Source organism: Epinephelus moara, chromosome 7, assembly GCF_006386435.1.
Source record: "Epinephelus moara isolate mb chromosome 7, YSFRI_EMoa_1.0, whole genome shotgun sequence".
NCBI classification, from domain to species: Eukaryota; Metazoa; Chordata; class Actinopteri; order Perciformes; family Serranidae; genus Epinephelus; species Epinephelus moara.
The window spans coordinates 30334523-30353708 of NC_065512.1; the positions used below are offsets into that span (position 1 = coordinate 30334523).

The 19186-nt window shown below is 41.4% G+C and overlaps 1 protein-coding gene across 3 annotated transcripts in view; it reads left to right on the top strand.

Annotated features, from left to right (window-relative positions):
• LOC126392819 (neuropilin-2-like) overlaps positions 1–19186 on the top strand; it is a 117622-nt gene that overhangs the window by 72595 nt on the left and 25841 nt on the right. For all 3 annotated transcript variants that reach the window (XM_050048476.1, XM_050048479.1, XM_050048478.1), the window contains exons 11-13: positions 145–289; positions 17040–17114; positions 18140–18304. In XM_050048476.1, coding sequence (XP_049904433.1) covers positions 145–289; positions 17040–17114; positions 18140–18304 — 385 coding nt within the window. The remainder of the gene's footprint in view (positions 1–144; positions 290–17039; positions 17115–18139; positions 18305–19186) is intronic.

A 19186-nucleotide genomic window follows, 5' to 3' on the forward strand; every position in this document is an offset into this window, starting at 1 on the left:
AGGAAAACATCTTTTATACTGGAGGGGAGATGTTTTATCCTTACTCGTGCCTTGTTGTGAAGTGAAAATAGGAAAGCACTCTGAAATAGCTCTCTACTCACTAACAACATCACTATCAACATGCCTTTGCCTCCCTCCTCTCAGATCTTCGAGGGAAACAGCCATTATGATACTCCAGAGGTCCGGAGGTTCGAGGAGATAGTGGCCCAGTACATCAGGGTCTTTCCAGAGAGGTGGTCGCCTGCTGGGATCGGCATGAGGATGGAGGTTCTCGGCTGCGACCTGCCAGGTAAGAACACACAAGATAACAGTAGTGCATTGTCAGACTAAGGGGCTGAAAAAAATGAAGCCAATGTAAAAGCGCTTAAAGACTGCAGTTTCTCGAATGGTCACTAGAGGCTGGCTCCAAAAGTGAGTCAATCCCTATTGACCCCCATGTTAAAATACCTAACTTTGCAGCAGAAATAAACATGATTACAACCTGGTACAGAAAAACAGTTTGGGTATCTGAAGCAAATTTCCTCATTTATGACAAGTATACGGTGGTGGATTTTTGGAGGCTTAGAGTTACTTATAATTAAGGGTGTGGCAAGACAGTCTATCAGTCAGGTCCACCCCTCACTCCTCCACAGCTCCATCTTCCTGTCCAAATACGGTCACCTCAGGTCACTTCTGGCTCCAAAAATGCAAAATGGTGAGGCCCAAAACGCCAAGTTCGAGGCTTCAAAACGGGAATCCCCAAACCAATTGCTGACATCTCGGTTGCTATGTCCACTATGTTACAGGCAGAAACGTACACATACACAGATCAATCACAAACACGAGCTTACAGGAATATATATTTGTTTACATGATGCATACAAATGCAAGCACATAAATACATGCATACAACACTAATTCACAGTTAGTCGTTTATGACCCGCACAAAAATGACCACACAGCCTCGGAGAAAAAACAATTAAGACAAATTGTACATTATTATGTGTGTGTGTGTGTGTGTGTGTGTGTGTGTGTGGTGGGGGGGGGGTTATCACTGTTTATATATGTAGTGTATAGTAAATGTATATGTGAGTACTTGACTGTGTGTGTGTGTGTGTGTGTGGTGTGTGTGTGTGTGGGGGTGGGGGGGGGGGGGGGTTATCACTGTTTATGTATGTAGTGTATAGTAAATGTATGTGTGTGTATGTGTGTGTGTGTGTGTGTGTGTGTGTACTGCATTGTGGTTGAAGTTAATCATCTTGCCCTATAGGAGGTATTGCAGCATGTCTGGACAGGGATTAACATGTCTAGGTCATGGGACTTTCACTAATAGTGGCCAGCTGTGTAGTCGCACTATATTGTGTTCACAGCCTATTATGCTACTAACATGTAGTGAGTGTGTAGTGACGGATTAGATGCAGTACATGGTCTGCTGAATATTGGTATTTATGATCAATCCATGATCTACTCGAGGATTTGTGTAAACATTGTGTAAAATGAGTGATGATTTAGTGTAAAGAGTGATGGATGCAGACCATTAGTCTATATGTTTCTTTACTGAGCTGTGTAAGCACCATTTATTACAATGTGTTACTGTTGAACGGCGCTTGTTAGCAGTGGCAAGCAAATTATCCTCAGCTGCACGATAACTTCAATAATGAAGCAGGCCATTGTATAAATCTCCCCACATTTATTACTTAGCAGTAATGATGTGCTACATAAATTTGGCAGCAATGTATTTTTCTTAATATCCTATGTTATGAAGAAATCAGAGCCCAGTTACAGTCTCAATAATGATACACCTAAAAACAGTAAATGTACTCTGGTCAAATGTTTCTTAATCAGACCTCTGTGCTTTGTTCGTAAATGGCCTGTTAAAGGTGCTGCTGTTATGGCCTACCTCCTTCTCCTCTCCTCTCCTCTCCTCTCCTCTTTTCCTTTCCTTTCTTTTCCTTTCCTCTCCTCCCCTCCTCTCTTCTCCTGTCTTTTTTCCTTTCCTCTCCTTCCCTCCTTTCCCCTCTTTTCCTTTCCTTTCCTTTCCTTTCCTTTCCTTTCCTTTCCTTTCCTCTCCTTTCCTCTCCTCTCCTCTCTCTCCTTCATGGGCCATCAGATCTTACTGCTTTAGTCATTTTGTGACAAGTGAGAGGTAAAGACAAGAACAGGAAACGACACGTACCTGTTCCCAGTGGATGCAAAGTGGGCTGTTGGCGGCAACTGATGGCCTGCTGTTGGAAATCTGAATATCTGAACATGTGTGTGTGTGTGTGTGTGTGTGTGAGAGAGAGAGAGAGAGAGAGAGAGAAAGAGAGAGAGGAACAATATATCCTAGATGTGTCAGGAGTTTCCAAGAGGTTTGTGAAGATGGGGAAAGAAGGGACATCCTCTGCTGTTAACACAGGTTTTAACAAGTTACCACGACTGCATTAAAAATGTAATTCAGGCATAGCACAATTATAACATCAATAAAAAGTGATTAAAATCAACAGTTTACCTCAGGGAAGGATTTTACTCTGTAGTAGTGTGTACTGTGATTACCACCGAGATAACATGGAGGTTATCTATGTTAATTCATCTCCTAGAGAGATAAAGCTCTTCAGGGGAAAACTGAAAATGTAGCCAAATTTTAGCAACACATTTCATCCATTATCAGTCAGTGTGATTGAAAGGAGAACAGGTCTAGGCTGTATAATTTGCACATATAGTTCATTTACATCTGTATACATCTCTTTTACAGTTTGTCCGATAGCTTTGCATATGACATCATACATTGGTGCGCTTTCCAGATGAAGGGCAGGCAATTGGAGGCAAAGATGGTAGAAAATTGTAGCTAAAGTTTGCTAATGTTAGCTAGTAACATTAGCCTGACAGCATTACGTCCATGAGAACTGAGATTATACTCAGGCACGTTTACTCACCGGGCAAAAAAAAGATGGCAGTTGTTTCAGTTGCACACCCAACAGCACACAAAATAGTGATAGTCCACTAGACTCTTGTATGCTGTCATCGGCTTGTAGTGTAATCTTTGTAATGTCAGGAGGCCTGCAGGATGAGGTCATTTGTAACAATAACGGTGTCCACACTGACCAAACCAAGTTCCAGTTATGTAAAAAAATCCCTTTTCTTTTCTTTGTATGGATCATATCTAATATGAGTTTCAATTTTCTGATGATACCTGCTGCCTGCAGGTTCGTCCAGCCCTTTTATGTAGTCACTTTCCTCTATATCCAATTTACGCAGTATATGGATTTATCACTTCCTGCCCTCCATCTGAATTTGCATGTCATGAAAGTCATATGATTGCAGACAAGCTATTACACTTTTTAGCTCTACTTTCACTCCTCCCGCAGTTAACAGCATCCATAATGAGAGCATATTAGAAGGGGCATGTTTAGATATAGTTTTCTTTTTCCTGAGATTTCTTTGTCAGGTGACTGTAAAGTGTAAAACATGCACTGAAACCTCTGGCTCATCAAAGTGACAGCTAAACCTTGACACAAAAATCAGGGCTTTGGACTCATTATATAGCTTGCACACATTATATATCATGAATGGCAGCAAATGATTTCTCTCTATTGGAGATTAATGCATCCTAAATGTCCAATCATGCTAACTGCAACCTATGTGATTGCACCGGCCATGTTTTATCCTGCCCATACACATCGCTTGTTATTGCGCCTAATGACATCATGCACATCATATCTGCAGCCATCATCTCCATGATCACAGTACGGATCAACCTCTTGGCTATTGCAGTTTCAGTGATTGTCTGCTGGTCTGGCTCACTATGCCTGCGTGCCAGATGTCTGCCTTCTGGATGTAATCCGTGCACGATAACTGTTCATTCCCACTTTGCACCACGGCAACTGCTCCTGCTGCCATCCCTAAATACCACACACACATACACATACACATACACACACACACTCACACACACTTAGATGATACAGCATCTTAGTGGCTTAGAGCAAGTTGATTTTGTGAAATTTCACTTTGTCTGTTTTTTAATTGTCTCCACGTTAAGTGACGTTATATAACAACACGGAAAAACACATGATCTCACTAGTCGTGCAGCCACAATCATTTTTGCTTGTGCTATAAATGAAAACAAAACAGAAAACACATTTCACTAAAGACAAAAAAGTCTTTGTTTCTCTTCTGGCTTGTGCGCTGTACGGGTGCATGTGTGTGTTTGTGTGTGTGTGCTTGAGTTGTAATGGGAGATAAAATATTCAACAGAGTGCATCAGCTTCAGTCCACTGAACACAGCTGTTTACACATAAGTCACAAGCATAAAAACACACACACTTTCAACTCTAGTGGCCCTCTCCTATAAATTCAGATGCACACACATATACACACATGCACACATCTATACACACACACAGGGCTACAGATAGGAAGTAAGATATAAAGTCATACAGGAAAAGGCCCAACAGCACCTTTCCATCTCCGTTGAATGAGGAGAAATCCTATGAGGTAGTCTTCCTTCCTCTGTCTAAGACTTTCCATTTCTCTAAATAGGCTGCATTTAAAATTATTCAAGACCTGATTCTTGTCTTCACCAGCATGCTATCCATGAGGGTACCAATTTAAAAGGGACTTCCTTCCTCCTAGAATTAGACTAGAATTGTAGGTGTTACCTTTTTTCCCCAGAGCTTCAGCATACAGTCAAGCCACAACCCCGCCTGTCTCCGCGCTGCGCAGGAAGTAAAGGAGTGAATTAATGAATTGATGAATAAATAAAAGGAGACATCAGCAGTGTAAGGCAATCACATGTTCACTGACATGCTCACAAACACACACACACACACACACACACACACACACACACACACAGGCCAGCCTGCAGTGGATGCAGCAATCAGAGTGGCTTTTCCATTATTCAGTATTTGGTTTCAGACCAGTGTTCCTGGTCGACATAAATAACAAACCTGGACCCGTTTAAAATGTTTGACATCATATAATTTACGCCTGCATTTAGCATTCCAAATTGCCAATCTAGTGTCACAGCTTACATCATTTACTGAAAATAAGACATGCATCCTTGTCCACCCATTCACAGTGTCCAAAAGTGTGGTGTGCTGTATGTGTGTGTGTGTGTGTGTGTGTGTGGGCATGATGTTGTTTTGCTTAGAGGGAACTTCAGGTTCAGAACATTTTTAAATGCTTCAGCGTTCAAAAGCATTTTATTTTCCTCATACTGTCTGTGCTGGAACACCTGTATTCACCCTTTGTCTGAGATGCTCCATTGAAACCTCCTGAAGAGCCGCTTCTCAATAATCCCAATAAATGTAAAGTAGTGGCACTTTCTACCATTGAAAATCACCACTAAAAGCCTCTACATTAAAATCTTCACAACCGGACATGTTCCAGCAGAAATATGATCTGAAATCTGAAAGAAATGTCATAACATGGGCAACCAAGATTACATTGTTTCCTGATGTTAGCATGTAGCTACATGTAGCAGTGAACTTGCAGCCAGTCACTTTCTACCGTGAAAAATCACTAATCATCTTCTAAACCTAAATCTTCACAGGTGGACATGTTCCAATAGGAATATGATCCAAAATCTGAGAGAAATTAACAAAATATGCAACCACGATTAGGCCCACATGTTTCTATGACGTTAGCATGCAGCTACATTTAGCAGTGTGTCCTATGTAAACACTTCCAGTAGCACGCCTGGAGCAGATGACCATATGAAGAAATCTGTCATAAGCTGATATTAGCTTTTCTTGAAAGCTGAAAACACAGCTGGAAACAGAATATTCAGAATGATCTGAAGTCTGAGGTCTTTTCTCACGGGTGTTACTTTTTCAATGTTTACCTCATTATTTTACACTTCAGTCAGGTTTAATATGAACATCTGACATTGTAACATTATATATATGACATAAATATATGGAAGAGCATAATAATAGACTAGTTTATTCATTGTTCAAAAGTAGAGACAAAGCCAGTCTGATACACTGCCAATCACAGACCTCATATCCTCTAAACATCAGCTTTAACAAACTCACAAAGAAATTGCTTTTCCATTACTGTCCCTGTATTGTTTTCGTATTTAAAATGAAGCACATTGACCTGGCCTCGGGGCTGTAAAACAATTTCCTCACATGGGAGAGACAATCTCAGCACCCAATTACAATGAAGAAATCCGAAATTACGGATACAGGGTTCTTAGGGGGCGCACAATGATGTAGTTTAGCATCTCATTATTGCGGCGAACCCTCGGTGCAAAAACAGAAACAAAAGCCAGAATAATATTGCAGGACTCATTCTGATCATTCACGCTAGGCAACATGTAATTTAGGTCTTGTAACCCCTGTCTATTGAATGTGAACTGAAAGCTGCCAGGCTGTCAGTTTTGTTCATGTTTTAAATGACTGAGCTATCAGAACATCTGCTATGCTCTCATCTCTTTCACTCCACACCTAGTTGTTGGCAGGCAGGCAGGCACATATGTACACACACACACACACACACACACACACACACACACACACACACACACACACACACACACCACCTGTTTGGCAACAAGACAAAGTTTTGTTCTTAGTTGTGTAAATACATGCTTAGGTTCCCATCTCCATTGAAAACTGCAGTGTTATGGGTGGGGTACAAGGGGGAAAATAACAGAGAGACACAAAAATACACAAACGGAGAGAGAAAACAGCTTTGTGTCCAGTGTCTCAGAGTGAATTCATTCATCTGCTGCTGGTGCTGCTCTTGGATCACGCATTCCTCACTTCAGGCGCAGCGTTCTGGGTGGACCTTACAGGCCTGGGCCCGCCCACATGTTCAACCAGCCCATCCTAAATGAGTGGGATCACATATATACAAATATTATCTTAATTTTAATCTTTAGTTATTAAAATTAACATTTAAATACACATTAAACTCTGTGTGAAGTCTGGACCAATCACAACAGGCCATTTTACACTGGCCCCTGTCAGTTGTTTAGAATGCAGATGCAGTCACTGTCTAATTTCAGAACTGCAAATGCATTTCCAATTGAGACTAGAAAACAATGTTGGCAAGATGGAAGGTAGAGCTGAAAATTCCTGCCTGACTTGATTGTCTCTGCATTGCCTTGAAAGCATAGACCGTTTCTATTGAGACAAGCTTATGAACTGACAGTGCAGTGCACTGTTTTCTCTCTCTTGTTAAAAGTCAATCTAGTGTACCCCAGCCTGGACTCACTCCCAGGGAGTCAAAAACACTGCTTGGGCTGTGGCTCTGGGCATCAAATACAGTGCCACAATGCACCCTTTAGTGTGTGCTTCCAGCTAACTCCAATGTAAACCCATCCATGTCATTATAAGATGGTCGGAGCAAAGGACAAAGTATAAGCAGAGAGAAAGTCAGCTTAGATCGGGTGGGAGAGGAGGTAGATGTGTTCAACAAGCACAGGACTTTTATCCAGGAGACATATGTGAAACTAAAAGTCAGCGTTCAGTTATTTTGTCAGTCTTAGACATTGTAAGGCTGGAGGCTTCTGCCAAAGCATCAAAACATGATGAGCAGAGATGTGATCACATTGCTCAGCAAGCAGTCGATCTCTTGCAATCAGCTTGAACACATAATCATTCAGCCAGATCATCCAAACAAGATGGTAGTTCTTTAAACATAATTAAAATGCCAGCTCTCAAATGAATGATGTTCTGGTCTACACAATCCACAGAGAAAAAGACATGATAGATAGGATATAGGATACTATGTTTCTTTTAAGCACAATTGGAGCAATATACTCGTGTGCTTCTAATACATATAAACTGTCATGAGTAAATAATGAGCTATCTTGGTACTGAAAATGTTTTAGATCTGCATTTCATAATCACAGACACACTTATCGCCTCTCACAGTATGATATCAGTCATTTCTGTTTTAGTGAGACTACCAGTTGGAAACCGTCAAAGGAAAGCAAACAGTATTAAGTTCTGTAATTGAAAGGCCCAGCCAAAATTCCTTAAGTCCATCCAAAACTGAAATCCTGGCACCAGCCTGCCTCACTTGTCAAAAACCCCCAAAACACTACCAACCAGATTCTGACAGAAATTATGCTTCTTACCTCTGTGTTCCAACAAAACCACAATGATCAGCCCAATATTTGCACTACATTTGGTAGACTACACCATTCATAGCTGATGGCTTTTTTTTCCCCTTGTGAAGTGTTGCCAGTTACAGCAAAGTGGATGACCCTGTGACCGGCAGTGTGTCAGTCTGACTCTCTAGATGACATGGGGAAACACCTGTACTACTCCCAAACTACTCCCAGCGAGTCTTTGAACAAAACAGACAGTGGCCAGTTCTAGAGAAGAATTCGTTGTACTCGAGGAATCCCAGTGCGATTGTAGATTTTTATGAATGTGAACAGTATGTTCTTGGAAAAGCCTCTTCACTTTTGTTTTAACTTACACTTTAATATGCAGGGCAAATGATAGCCGACAACCTTCGCTGTCTCTGTCGTCACAAGAAGATGATGTTGGACCCAGAAAACACACACAAACGCGCACACACACACTTCCATAATTACAGTGGCACCCAGGAGGAAACGTTGTTTTGAGTTCTTGTTCTAGAACATTGTAGAGGTGTTCCGCTGTTCCAGGTTTCCAGCCAGTCGTTCAGGTTTAGCCAAGTGTGTGTGTTTGTGTGTCTGCGTCTGTGTGTCTGTGTTTTCCTTGTCCAACATTGCTGATCGCTTTCACATGTGAGCCATGGCTCCAGTCCAGATGCTTTCATGTGATTGGTGGGATGTGTCCTTACTTACACCCACTCATCTTTCTTCTCTGCTCCTCCCTCTGCTGTCTCCTTCTCTGAGATTATGGCAATGTGATTGAAAAAACACAACATTTATCCATAATAATAACAGTCAAACTGAAAAATATATTTTAAGCATTTATTTAAACTTATAGGTCCCAAACAGATGGTTGTATACTGGTTAATAGGTAATTGTATTACTATCCAAAGGGCAAGCAATGAAAATACAGATTATGTAATCATTACTAATAATCTTTGTTTAATTTTGTATTATCGTTGTAGCTAAAGTTATTAAAATGTACTGGAAAACAGCACAACAAATTGCTGGGGTAGCAACAGAGTGACTTGTTTTGATAGTATATAAGAAATGACTTTGCGTGCAACAAGCTGCCTGCAACAAATTCCATTATTTCAATTCATAAAGTTACAGACCTGACCCTGCCCTTCTATACCAGCATGTATAAACACATCTAAAGTGATGGAAAATAATGCTACAGAGGGAGGTAGAGTGTCCAAATGTTTGTGGCTTCTGCAGTATCCGATGCGTCTCCGCCCCTTCCACTCCCTCCCCATCAGAAGAATTTAATCACTCACGTCTCCTGCCAAGGCTCCTGTAACAACCCCCCCACCACACGCACACACACACACACACACACACACACACACACACACACACACACACACACACATCTCTCTCCTATGTCTTCACCTTCCTTTTCCCCCCTCACCTCATTAACCTCATGGATTTGTTTCCCTCTCTTCTTCTTGCTCTCGCTTTTCTCTCATCATGTCTTCAGACACATCCTTCTTTTTTATTTCATCCCTAACCTATCCCAGCCTTTCAAATTCAAGGCAAACAAACCTGTTGCCAGAGCTATCTTTACTATATAGTTCTTCAAAGCTAAAACTATCCCACAAACAGTAAATGTTTCATAACTCCAGAAGCAGTCCAAACCACAGATCAGGCATTGTACAATTTCCAAGCACGTGGGTGTAAAAATGGAAACTGACACTGTTTTGAGTTCCTGAAGGGATAACTGTTTGGAGTTTTTACAGGACACCAACAGTATGTTCCCATGTGGTTGTCTCACTGTCGAGGCAAAACACTTGGGCTCTTGAGAGACGAAGAAATCACTTGCCCGCCACTGCAGAAGGGTTCAACCCCGGCAGCACTTCTCCTGAGTTGGTCATATATGCTCCAAGAAACACAGCAGGCTGTACAGACAAAGATGTTCCACTGTCAAGTGCCTGAAAATCAAGCACACACCCAAAAAAGTTCTTAAGTTATTTTAAAGCGTATACAATCATGCTCCGTTCACTTCAAGATGTCAGTAGAGTTCATCACTCCCCTCTCTTCCTTCTTGAGACATCACATATGGAAACACTCAGGAGTGGGCACTGGTTCTTTGTGGGTGCATGTGTGTTTATACGTGTCTGTCTGCAAAAATGCTTGTGTTTTTCCAATATAAATATTTGCGCCTGGCTCGCCACCTCTTTGTTGTATAATTCCCAGATATGCCTGCCTCCTGTTCTTTATTTCTTTATCAACCATCCATCCATCCATCCAGCCAGCCAGCCAGCCAGCCAGCCAGCCAGCCATCCTTCTATCAACTAGAGGGTCATAGATCCACTGTTGTTTCCTCCTCTTAAATACTATCAGCAGACAATACCAACCCATGTTATCAATAATGTCCGATGTTGGTGAATCCATAGGGATAACATTGGCTTTTAGATTTTCAGTAATGTTTAAGTGGGTCTGAGAACACCGTGAAAACAAGATAATACATCTCAAGTTTGTCCTGATACGATACAATAGATTTGATGTTCAGAGAAACACGCAGATGTTTGACCCAAATATGACATACAGTCTGTCAATCCACCTGTAAATTAAACTGGAAACAGCATTTCCAAGTGGTATTACTGTTGGCGCTGCCATTGCAAAGACAACCACATTGCTTTCCGTTTTCCTCAGAGCTTAGCAACTACCACAGTTTCCACAGTTACTTCAGTTGTTCCTACGTCCGCCATTTCCACTACTGCAGATAGTATCTCAGAGAAAAACACAGGAGCTGACTCACTATAACCTTTAAATGTCTGGTATATTGAATAACCACAGCTGTCTGGTCAAGGATGAGGCATTAACGTGTTTCTAGGCTATTTGCTGTCACCACACCAGTCAACACACTCCAATTTTCTACTTGTTGGTTCGTGTATGGTTCTATACAAAGGAAGAGATAAACCAAGCTGCTCTACCTAAATCTAATCAACCCTAACAATAAACAGTGCATATTAAACATAACTAGTAGCAGATTATTTGACAACTAAATATGTTTACTTTAACATATATGACTTGACTATCACCTATTAGTATCAATGGAAAATATGAAATATTAAACACTGTTAGCCGGAACGGATAATAAACCACACAAATACTGCTAGAAAAGGTTTGGCACTTACAAATAGCTGCAGGCACAAACAACAGCAACAAGCAGCTTCTTAAAACTCCAAATGAACTGTCTCTTCAACAGAATAAACTGAGCAACTTAAAGTCCTCTCCCCTGCTCGTTCACTGTCTCACAGGGCCACCTTAGACCCGGAAATGCTCCAATGTGATTGGGAGTCACTGATAGGCTCTTGTTAGACAAACAGAGGCCAATGAGTAATCATCTCAGCAAATTTAGAAACCTTTTCCACAGTAACTGCAAAGAACCTACATTGATACTCTTTGGTAAACGTGGATAGCTACTGATAGCTAGCAGGGAAAACAAAAGGGCTATACTTTTCCTGGGGGTTTTTTGCACAGTGGTTTATGCACTTCCTTTGTGCTGTAAATCCAGCCTTCGATCGTAACTGGTGGCAGACGGAATTACATATTGAAAGAGAGACTTGTGGGGAACCAATCTAAACACAGATGGTGTCATTATTCTCTCGTCATTACAGTGTACAAATCAACATTTACTTCATGACGATAATTTAAAGCAGAAAAAACTATTTTCACTTTAATATTTCCAAATAGCACTGATTGAGTCTTGGAAATTGTTTAAGCCATATCCTTGTTAACACATTACCGTTTGCTGATCTAGAAAGCTGTCTTTCCTTTCTCCAGAGCAGTTAATGGCATACTTAGCTTAATGGCTTTTGCCACACTTAAACTCATTTCCTTTGTAGCTGACTACTGTTCACTGATTTAGTTAGCCATTCATTGCCAGCAGCTTCTTTTTATCATTTCAGTTGTTGTCGCACTTAGCTTCACACTTAAGGCTACAATTGCAGTCACATACCTTGTGGTGCTTTGTTGCACAATGGACTAATGAGCAATTCACTGTCTGTAGCTTCCTGACATAAAAAGCGTCTTTGCTTCTAGTATCTCGACTGTGTAGAAGCATGGCTGTGCTTATTCAGCCACACTTTAAGCTCCATTATTGGTGGCTTTTTAACTACAGTCATGTGCCTGGTCTTATACCACCAATACATTTTACTGGGTTACAGAAATTCTCCTTTCCCCATCTACCAGGCATTAAAACTTGTGGTCCAGTGCAGCACTTACCGTAAAAAACAGATATTATTGGTAGCTTGCCGTACAATGGGCTAATTAGGCATTTAGTCTCGAAAGAGTTTCCTGCTGTAAAGAACTCATTTTCCCACCCACTCATCTACAGAAGAGGGAGCATAATTAGTCCATCACTTTAAGCTAAGCATAAATCAAACCTGCACTTTTGGTTTTTAAGTACAGTTGTCTGATTTGCCATTCAGATCCATGGCGATGATTTTCATCCAAAAACACTCATGTTTTCCACCAGCGCGTCTCACTTGGTGTCATACGCTAACATTTGACAGCCTCATTCTGGGTAGTGCCGTAACTCAGATTTCACCTACTAGTTTCCAGCTTTCCTTTTGCTAAGAGCTCAGTTTCTGCTCCTTCCAAATGCATACACTTTTGCATTGCATATAAATGTGTTGAATTGATTTTTTCCCAAATTTGGATGAATAATGTTTGTAGTAATAATGTTTAAAGCAAGTATAACCTGCTATAGGTAGTGCTGCTAGATACCGTTTTAACAGTAAGTCAAAGAAAATACAGTGGATGGAAAAAATGTCTTTATAAACGGAAATTCTACTTACAGTCAATAAACTCTTAGAGCAGATAGGTTAACCTGTGGTAACATAGCTGATGGTTGTTAACTATAAGTGGACGTCCTTGTTATAAATAAGACGTATACACACACACACACTCGCACACAGAGAGAGTCTGCCATTCAGTCAGTCAATCACATAGTCATTAAGTAAAGGAAACCCCTACCCACACACACATCCACCATGTCACCAATAATTTGAGTATGGACGACATTTTCTCCTCCTCAGACACACACACACGCACACAAACACACACACGCACACACACTCACACACACTCACACACTGTGACAGTAGTCATTATTTAGGCTGACAGAGGTAGATTTATACCCAGAGCTCTTTCCATAATTGAACAGTTTTCGTCTCTCTGTTTCCGCCTCGCCCTGCTCAGTCAGCAGCTTTACAATGAGCCCTTGGTCCTATGACAGTGTGTGTGCGTGCGCGTGTGCGTGCATATGGTTAACCAAACCTAACACCTTCTGTTTCTTAGTTTGAGGTGTGTGTGTGTGTGAGAGAGAGAAAGAGACAGAGTCATGGCAGGTTGCTGTAACTCAGTGGTGTTCCGGATGACCCATCTGCAGAATACAGATGTAAAGATTGGTGTTTCTTTTACATCCCTGTTTGAATCCTTATGTTTAAAACATAACTGACTGCGTTATCATCCTCACTTTTCCCACACAAGTACCTAAACACACTTTAGCCTTACACATTCAGCAAATAACAGAAAAGTTTCCTGCACAAGCAAGTTAAAAATGACTTGCTGCATAATAATACAGTAAGAAATTTGAGATTAGTTTAATTATAAAGCAATGTATTCATATGAGTTTACTGACCTTTACAGTGGCTACAGAGATGGATAGAAATAAGAAGGGGAAGGAAGATGATGAAGAGGGTGTGGAAAGGGAGAAATAACAGGAGACGAGACGACAGACAGAAGGCAAAATTGGATTAGACGGGTGGAGGGAAGATGGAGTTAGAAATGGGAGGCTGACAGGAGCTGTGTGTGGTCACTAATTAGGAAAATGGTGGTGAGAGGTTGAAAGGGTTGTGTTCCCTTCTCCATGACTCTCTTTCTCCCTCTCTCCCTATGTGTCTCTCTCCCTCTCTCATCTCCATTCCTGCCTCCCTCCCCTCCATATGGGGGGCTAATTACAGTGGTAAAGGGCACCAAATTAAAACAGCTTAATGTCAGCAGCTGGGAGCTACTTATCCAATGTTGATATCTAATTCTGTGTATGAACGTGTGTGTGTGTGTGTGCTGTGTGTGTTTGGACGGCAATATGAAGCCACTCTGTTTGGGCTTACATAATAATCCTGCATACTTTCACTGTGAGCAGACTGTGCTAACAACTTAATAAAGTTATGCACATACACAATACACATTAGGGATGCAGTAAACTCAAAGCTCTTATCTTTAGCTAGCAAAGGTTAAGAGTTCACGCTAAACAAGACACACACATACATACAGATCACCAAGAGAGTCATGGAAACATCTAGAGCAACCAAACGAGCAGTAAATCAACAGTGGTCTCTGATTTACGGAGCTGGTGGTTAGAACGGACATAAAATAACACCAGCGAGAGTTACAGCACGGAGAGAAGCGCTGAAAGGTTGAGAGGAGAGCGAGAGATCGTAGGGAAAGAGCAAAAGAACGAGATGCAATCTTAACAAAGAGAGAGAAAGATCTGCGGGCAGACGAAAGCAAAGGACGAGTGGAAATCAAAATATGCCTCAGGGAGAGATGACAGAAAGAGAGCGAGAGAAAGAGTTATGGAGAAGAAAATTGCGGTTGTGGTAAAACAGAAACAACATGAGATAGGGTTTCGCTTCTATGCCGGGGAGGCAGAAAAAATATAGAGATCGACTTTTGTGTGTGTGTGAGATAGCATGTGTCCGTATGTGTGTGTGTGTGTGTGNAGAAAAATGAAAGACAGACTTTGAAATGAATGGCAGAAAATAAGAGAGAGAAAGAAGTAATTTCTAAGAATAATTTGGCGAGAGGGTTTGTGGCGTCAGCCCTGTGCCACACAAGCCAGACAATCTTATGTTCCCTTACGTCAACATATAGACTTTCTTTGACCAGTGTGTGAGTGTGTGTGAAAGGGAGCTGGTAAAGCATTCAGGGCCATTTAAGGAGTCTTAACCAACAGTAGAAAACTGCTTATTAAGACCAGAAGGTCTTGGGGTTGCACCGACATACCCCACTGCTGACGTGTGTGTGTGCGCGCGCGGCTGCGTGTGGGTGCCTCTGTTTGATCTATCATACATTGGTCGCATGCTGCTGTGCACCAAGGTCAGTTTGAGTGCAGCATCTATCATCATAGCGTTTTTTGTGTGTGTGTGTGTGTGTGTGTGTGTGTGTGTGCGTGCGTGCCAACCTGCAGTGGGTAGAATGCGCGGTGTGGCACAGTCTTCAGCTGAGTGCCAGCTCACTGCCTCAGCTCACTTTGTCACTGCCTGGATCGTGACAAACTTCAGCCTTAATACACAGTCCTGGAAAACAGCAGTGAAGTGTGTACAAACATCATTAGTTAACGTATAATATCTTTATCTTGCTTTGCTCAAACATCACTGCTGCTGTGCTAAAATATTACTTTTTTCCAGTGTGAGGCGAAGCAGCAGAAGAACAAATTGTACATATTTAAAAGCCTACGTCCAGTGCTGTCTGTACTTATTAGACAGTTTGGGGCAGTTGGAAGTTAAACATAATTAAAGCAGCTTAACACAATGCTTGCATTGAATACAGTGTGATGTAATACATGTGTTATGCGTTATCAGCATGCTAAAGTGGTAGCTGAGGATGACTGTTTAGAATTGCTTGGTGGGTTAAGCACAAGTGCCAGCCTCTGAGGCTGAAAAATTAAGCTGATGTGGAGGTGCCAGAAACTGCAGTCCCTCTAATGGCCACTTGAGGCTGGCTCCAAAAGCAAGTCAATCCCCATAGACACCCATGTTAAAATGCCTGACTTTAAAGCATAAATGAACAGGTTTACAGCCTGCTACAAAAAGCTATTGCTAATTTCCCAGTCAATAACAACTTTACAAAAGAGCAAATTTTTATATAACTCACCCATTTAAATTTTATTAAGGCTTCAAGTTACTCATAATTAAGGGCCACTTTGAGTGACAGGCTGTCTGCGAGAAGTCACCTCAGGTTGTCAGCATGGATGTATTAAGAGAACTGGATACAACATTGAAGGCGGGCCCTTGTAATTCCTATGAGAGTACTCCATGGCGCATTTAGCCAAAATAGTTCAACTACAGTGTATAAAATGACCTGAATGATCTGGGGATAATTGGCACTACTTCCACACTGTGAAGCCCATGGAGCAAGCGCAATAGAGACTTATGGTAGCCAAGTGCCACCAAACAGCTTACTTCCATGGAGAAATGGCTAAGTTCTGGTTGAGCACTCTGCTACCTTCAGTGGGTATAAAATTATTTAACAGCGCAACTCTTCTAGACTTTCCAAATGTTATCTGATCGAACGGATCAGATCTTGATAGTGAAATGAATCATTTTGTGAGGGTTGTGATGGTCAAAAAAATATATCCACTGATTTAGAGACGTCTCTTTAGCCATGTAAGTCAAAGGAAAAAAGTATTTTGGGGCCGCAGGGCATCACGTGATGGTTTAATTTCACTGTTTGGCCACTACAGAACTTGGCTACGAAGGCCGGCGCACTTCCTGGGGGCCTGGTACTCTAGGTCTAGGTCAGATCCTACACAGCTCCACCCTCTCATCCAAATACGGTCATTACTTGCTCTGAAATCCAAGATCGCAATGGCCAAAATGCTAAACTTTAGGTTTCAAAACGGGAGTCAACAAACCAGTGGGTCACGTCACAATGGCTTGGTCCACTATTTTTGTACAGTCTATGGTTGGGCAGCATCCTGCCAGTGATAGCAACATGCTAGTTAGCTTGACATGTTGTTAGCTGTTTTTTGTTGGCTAGCATATCGCTAACTGATAATGATAGCTGTTGACTTGGGTGGGCCCCTGCAGGGCCGAACAATAGGTCTAAACACCATTTAACATGAATACAGAGCTTCCATAGGAAAGCTCAGCCAATTTCTCACACATTTAACTGATCTGATATCTTCTGTGTCATCAGATTCTATTCTATTCTCATCTTAAGTGTTTTTTTTTTCTCCTGTTGACAGAAACCACCACTGTACCTGACACCGCGACCCCCACCGTGCCCAGAGTGGAACAGACCACTGCTGCGATGAGACCCGGTAAACGCTCCCGCGCTTATTTCAAGCACACTCACTCACAGCATCGCCACACTCACTCACCATGCAGATTTCCAGCAAGCAAACATGAATTAATTTTGTCTCTGTGTCTTGTCAACACACACTTGCACACACACTGGCGCTCTTAAGGTCAAACTCGTGATGTCATCATGCACCACAGGGCCTCTGGGCTTTGAAGTCTGTTAGATTCAAGGGTCCCACAGGAAGCTCTGTTTGAGTGAAAATAAGCTCTCACAGTCAGGATCTCACCTCCTCACACACACACACACACACACACACACACACACACACACACACACATACTGAGAATATGATTTAATAGCTATAGGTCAGCAACTGTCAGAGAAGCAGCCTTACTGGGATAAATGTATTGTGATGCAGTTTAAAATGTTTGCTACATACTTTAATGCAGTGACTTCAACTGAATGTAGTTAAACACAGCATCAGCACTGCCAAGTTCATTTTATCATGCTCTACTTTCTCTATTCTTTATTGTCATGTAATTCTTTTTTATTCCCCACGCTTTCTTATTCATGTTCTTTTTCTCCTCTCATGTCTCTCCTTCTGATTTCTATCTACACCCACTTTACTGTACTACTTTCTTTCTGTCTGTGACTCGCCTTCTTTTATCCTCTCCACTCTCTTCTGTCAAGCCCATTCTCTCGCCACATAATCTCGCTTTTACTCTAATATTTGTATTCAGCATGATTTATTGAGATGTCATATTACATGAGCACTATTGCCAAAACATCTAAACACAATGGGAATCCCTCTCAAAGCGGTATCAAAATAAAGAGGAGCCAGCCATTATGGCATTAAGACTCATAAAAGGCTGAAAAGAAACTGAGAAAAAAAAAAAGTTTAAATTCGATATGGTGCTAAAAGCACTCTGAAAGTGCTAACAACAAAAAAGGGAAGTTGATAATCAGTTATATTTACTGTTAGTCAAAGTAGATGCTCTCTCACACGTCTTTATTCACAATCTGTGTCTCTTTCACGCCCCGCAGCCACCACTCCATCGCTGTCGGCTGTATGCGACTTCGAGCAGAGCTTGTGCGGCTGGTCGGCTGATCCCCAGTCAGGTGTTAGCTGGTCCCTGCACACAGCCAGCAGCAGTTCAACTGGACACGGCACACATGGAACGAGGCAGGACTTGGCGCTGGGATCAGACAGTGAGTACCGATCTGTTGGCAATTACATACATTTGCATTTTATAGCGAGACAGTTAAGTAATCTGGAAACATCATGGGAAATCTTTGTTGCTTTGTCCTAGAGTTTCAGATCAGTCACTCCCTAAATGATGTGTTATGATTATCACAAATGGAGCAAGGGAGAGTTTAAAGTCTGTATTAGACACATGTTTTTCTGGATTGAAACAATATAGCATTTGAATCACTTCCTCTGCTGTTTCCAGCAATCACGTCCAAATAGCATAACCAGAAAGACATGTACATATTTTTGTTGTGGAAGCCAGCTTGACAACAAGCATTTAAAGGCATACTCCACCTATTTTCCACCACCAGCAATACATAACACTTAACACTTCATTTCTGCTACAGCAATTGTATAACTGTTTAGTGCTGTTGTAAATAAGTACTAATATTAATTCATTTTATAATATTACAAAGAAACTAGTTATTTCACATACAAAGAAACCTAGCCCAGTTTTTTCTCATTCTGAATTTATTCTCACATAAATCGGAATACTTCCAGGTATCCAATTATTCCGATCTTTAAACTACTTGCTACTCTACATCAAAGTTAAGTTTCACCACATTGAAGCTATTCCCAGAGAAATGTAGCAAGCTAAGCTACGAGGAAATAGCAAAAGTAGGCAAAAATTGCAGTTGATCTGTTTATTATAAAACAACAGACTTAAATTAAAATTTTCTTCTTTTTTTTTGAAGACTTTGTGACATTTGAACATGTCCTCCAATAACATGACGTCATCAGTCGGCCTATTGCTCTCCTCTTCTACTTAATGCATTTCTCTGTCTTGGCCTCTGTCTCTCGAGCTCTTTTCTTGGCCCTTGTTGTGTCTATTTCTTTAATGT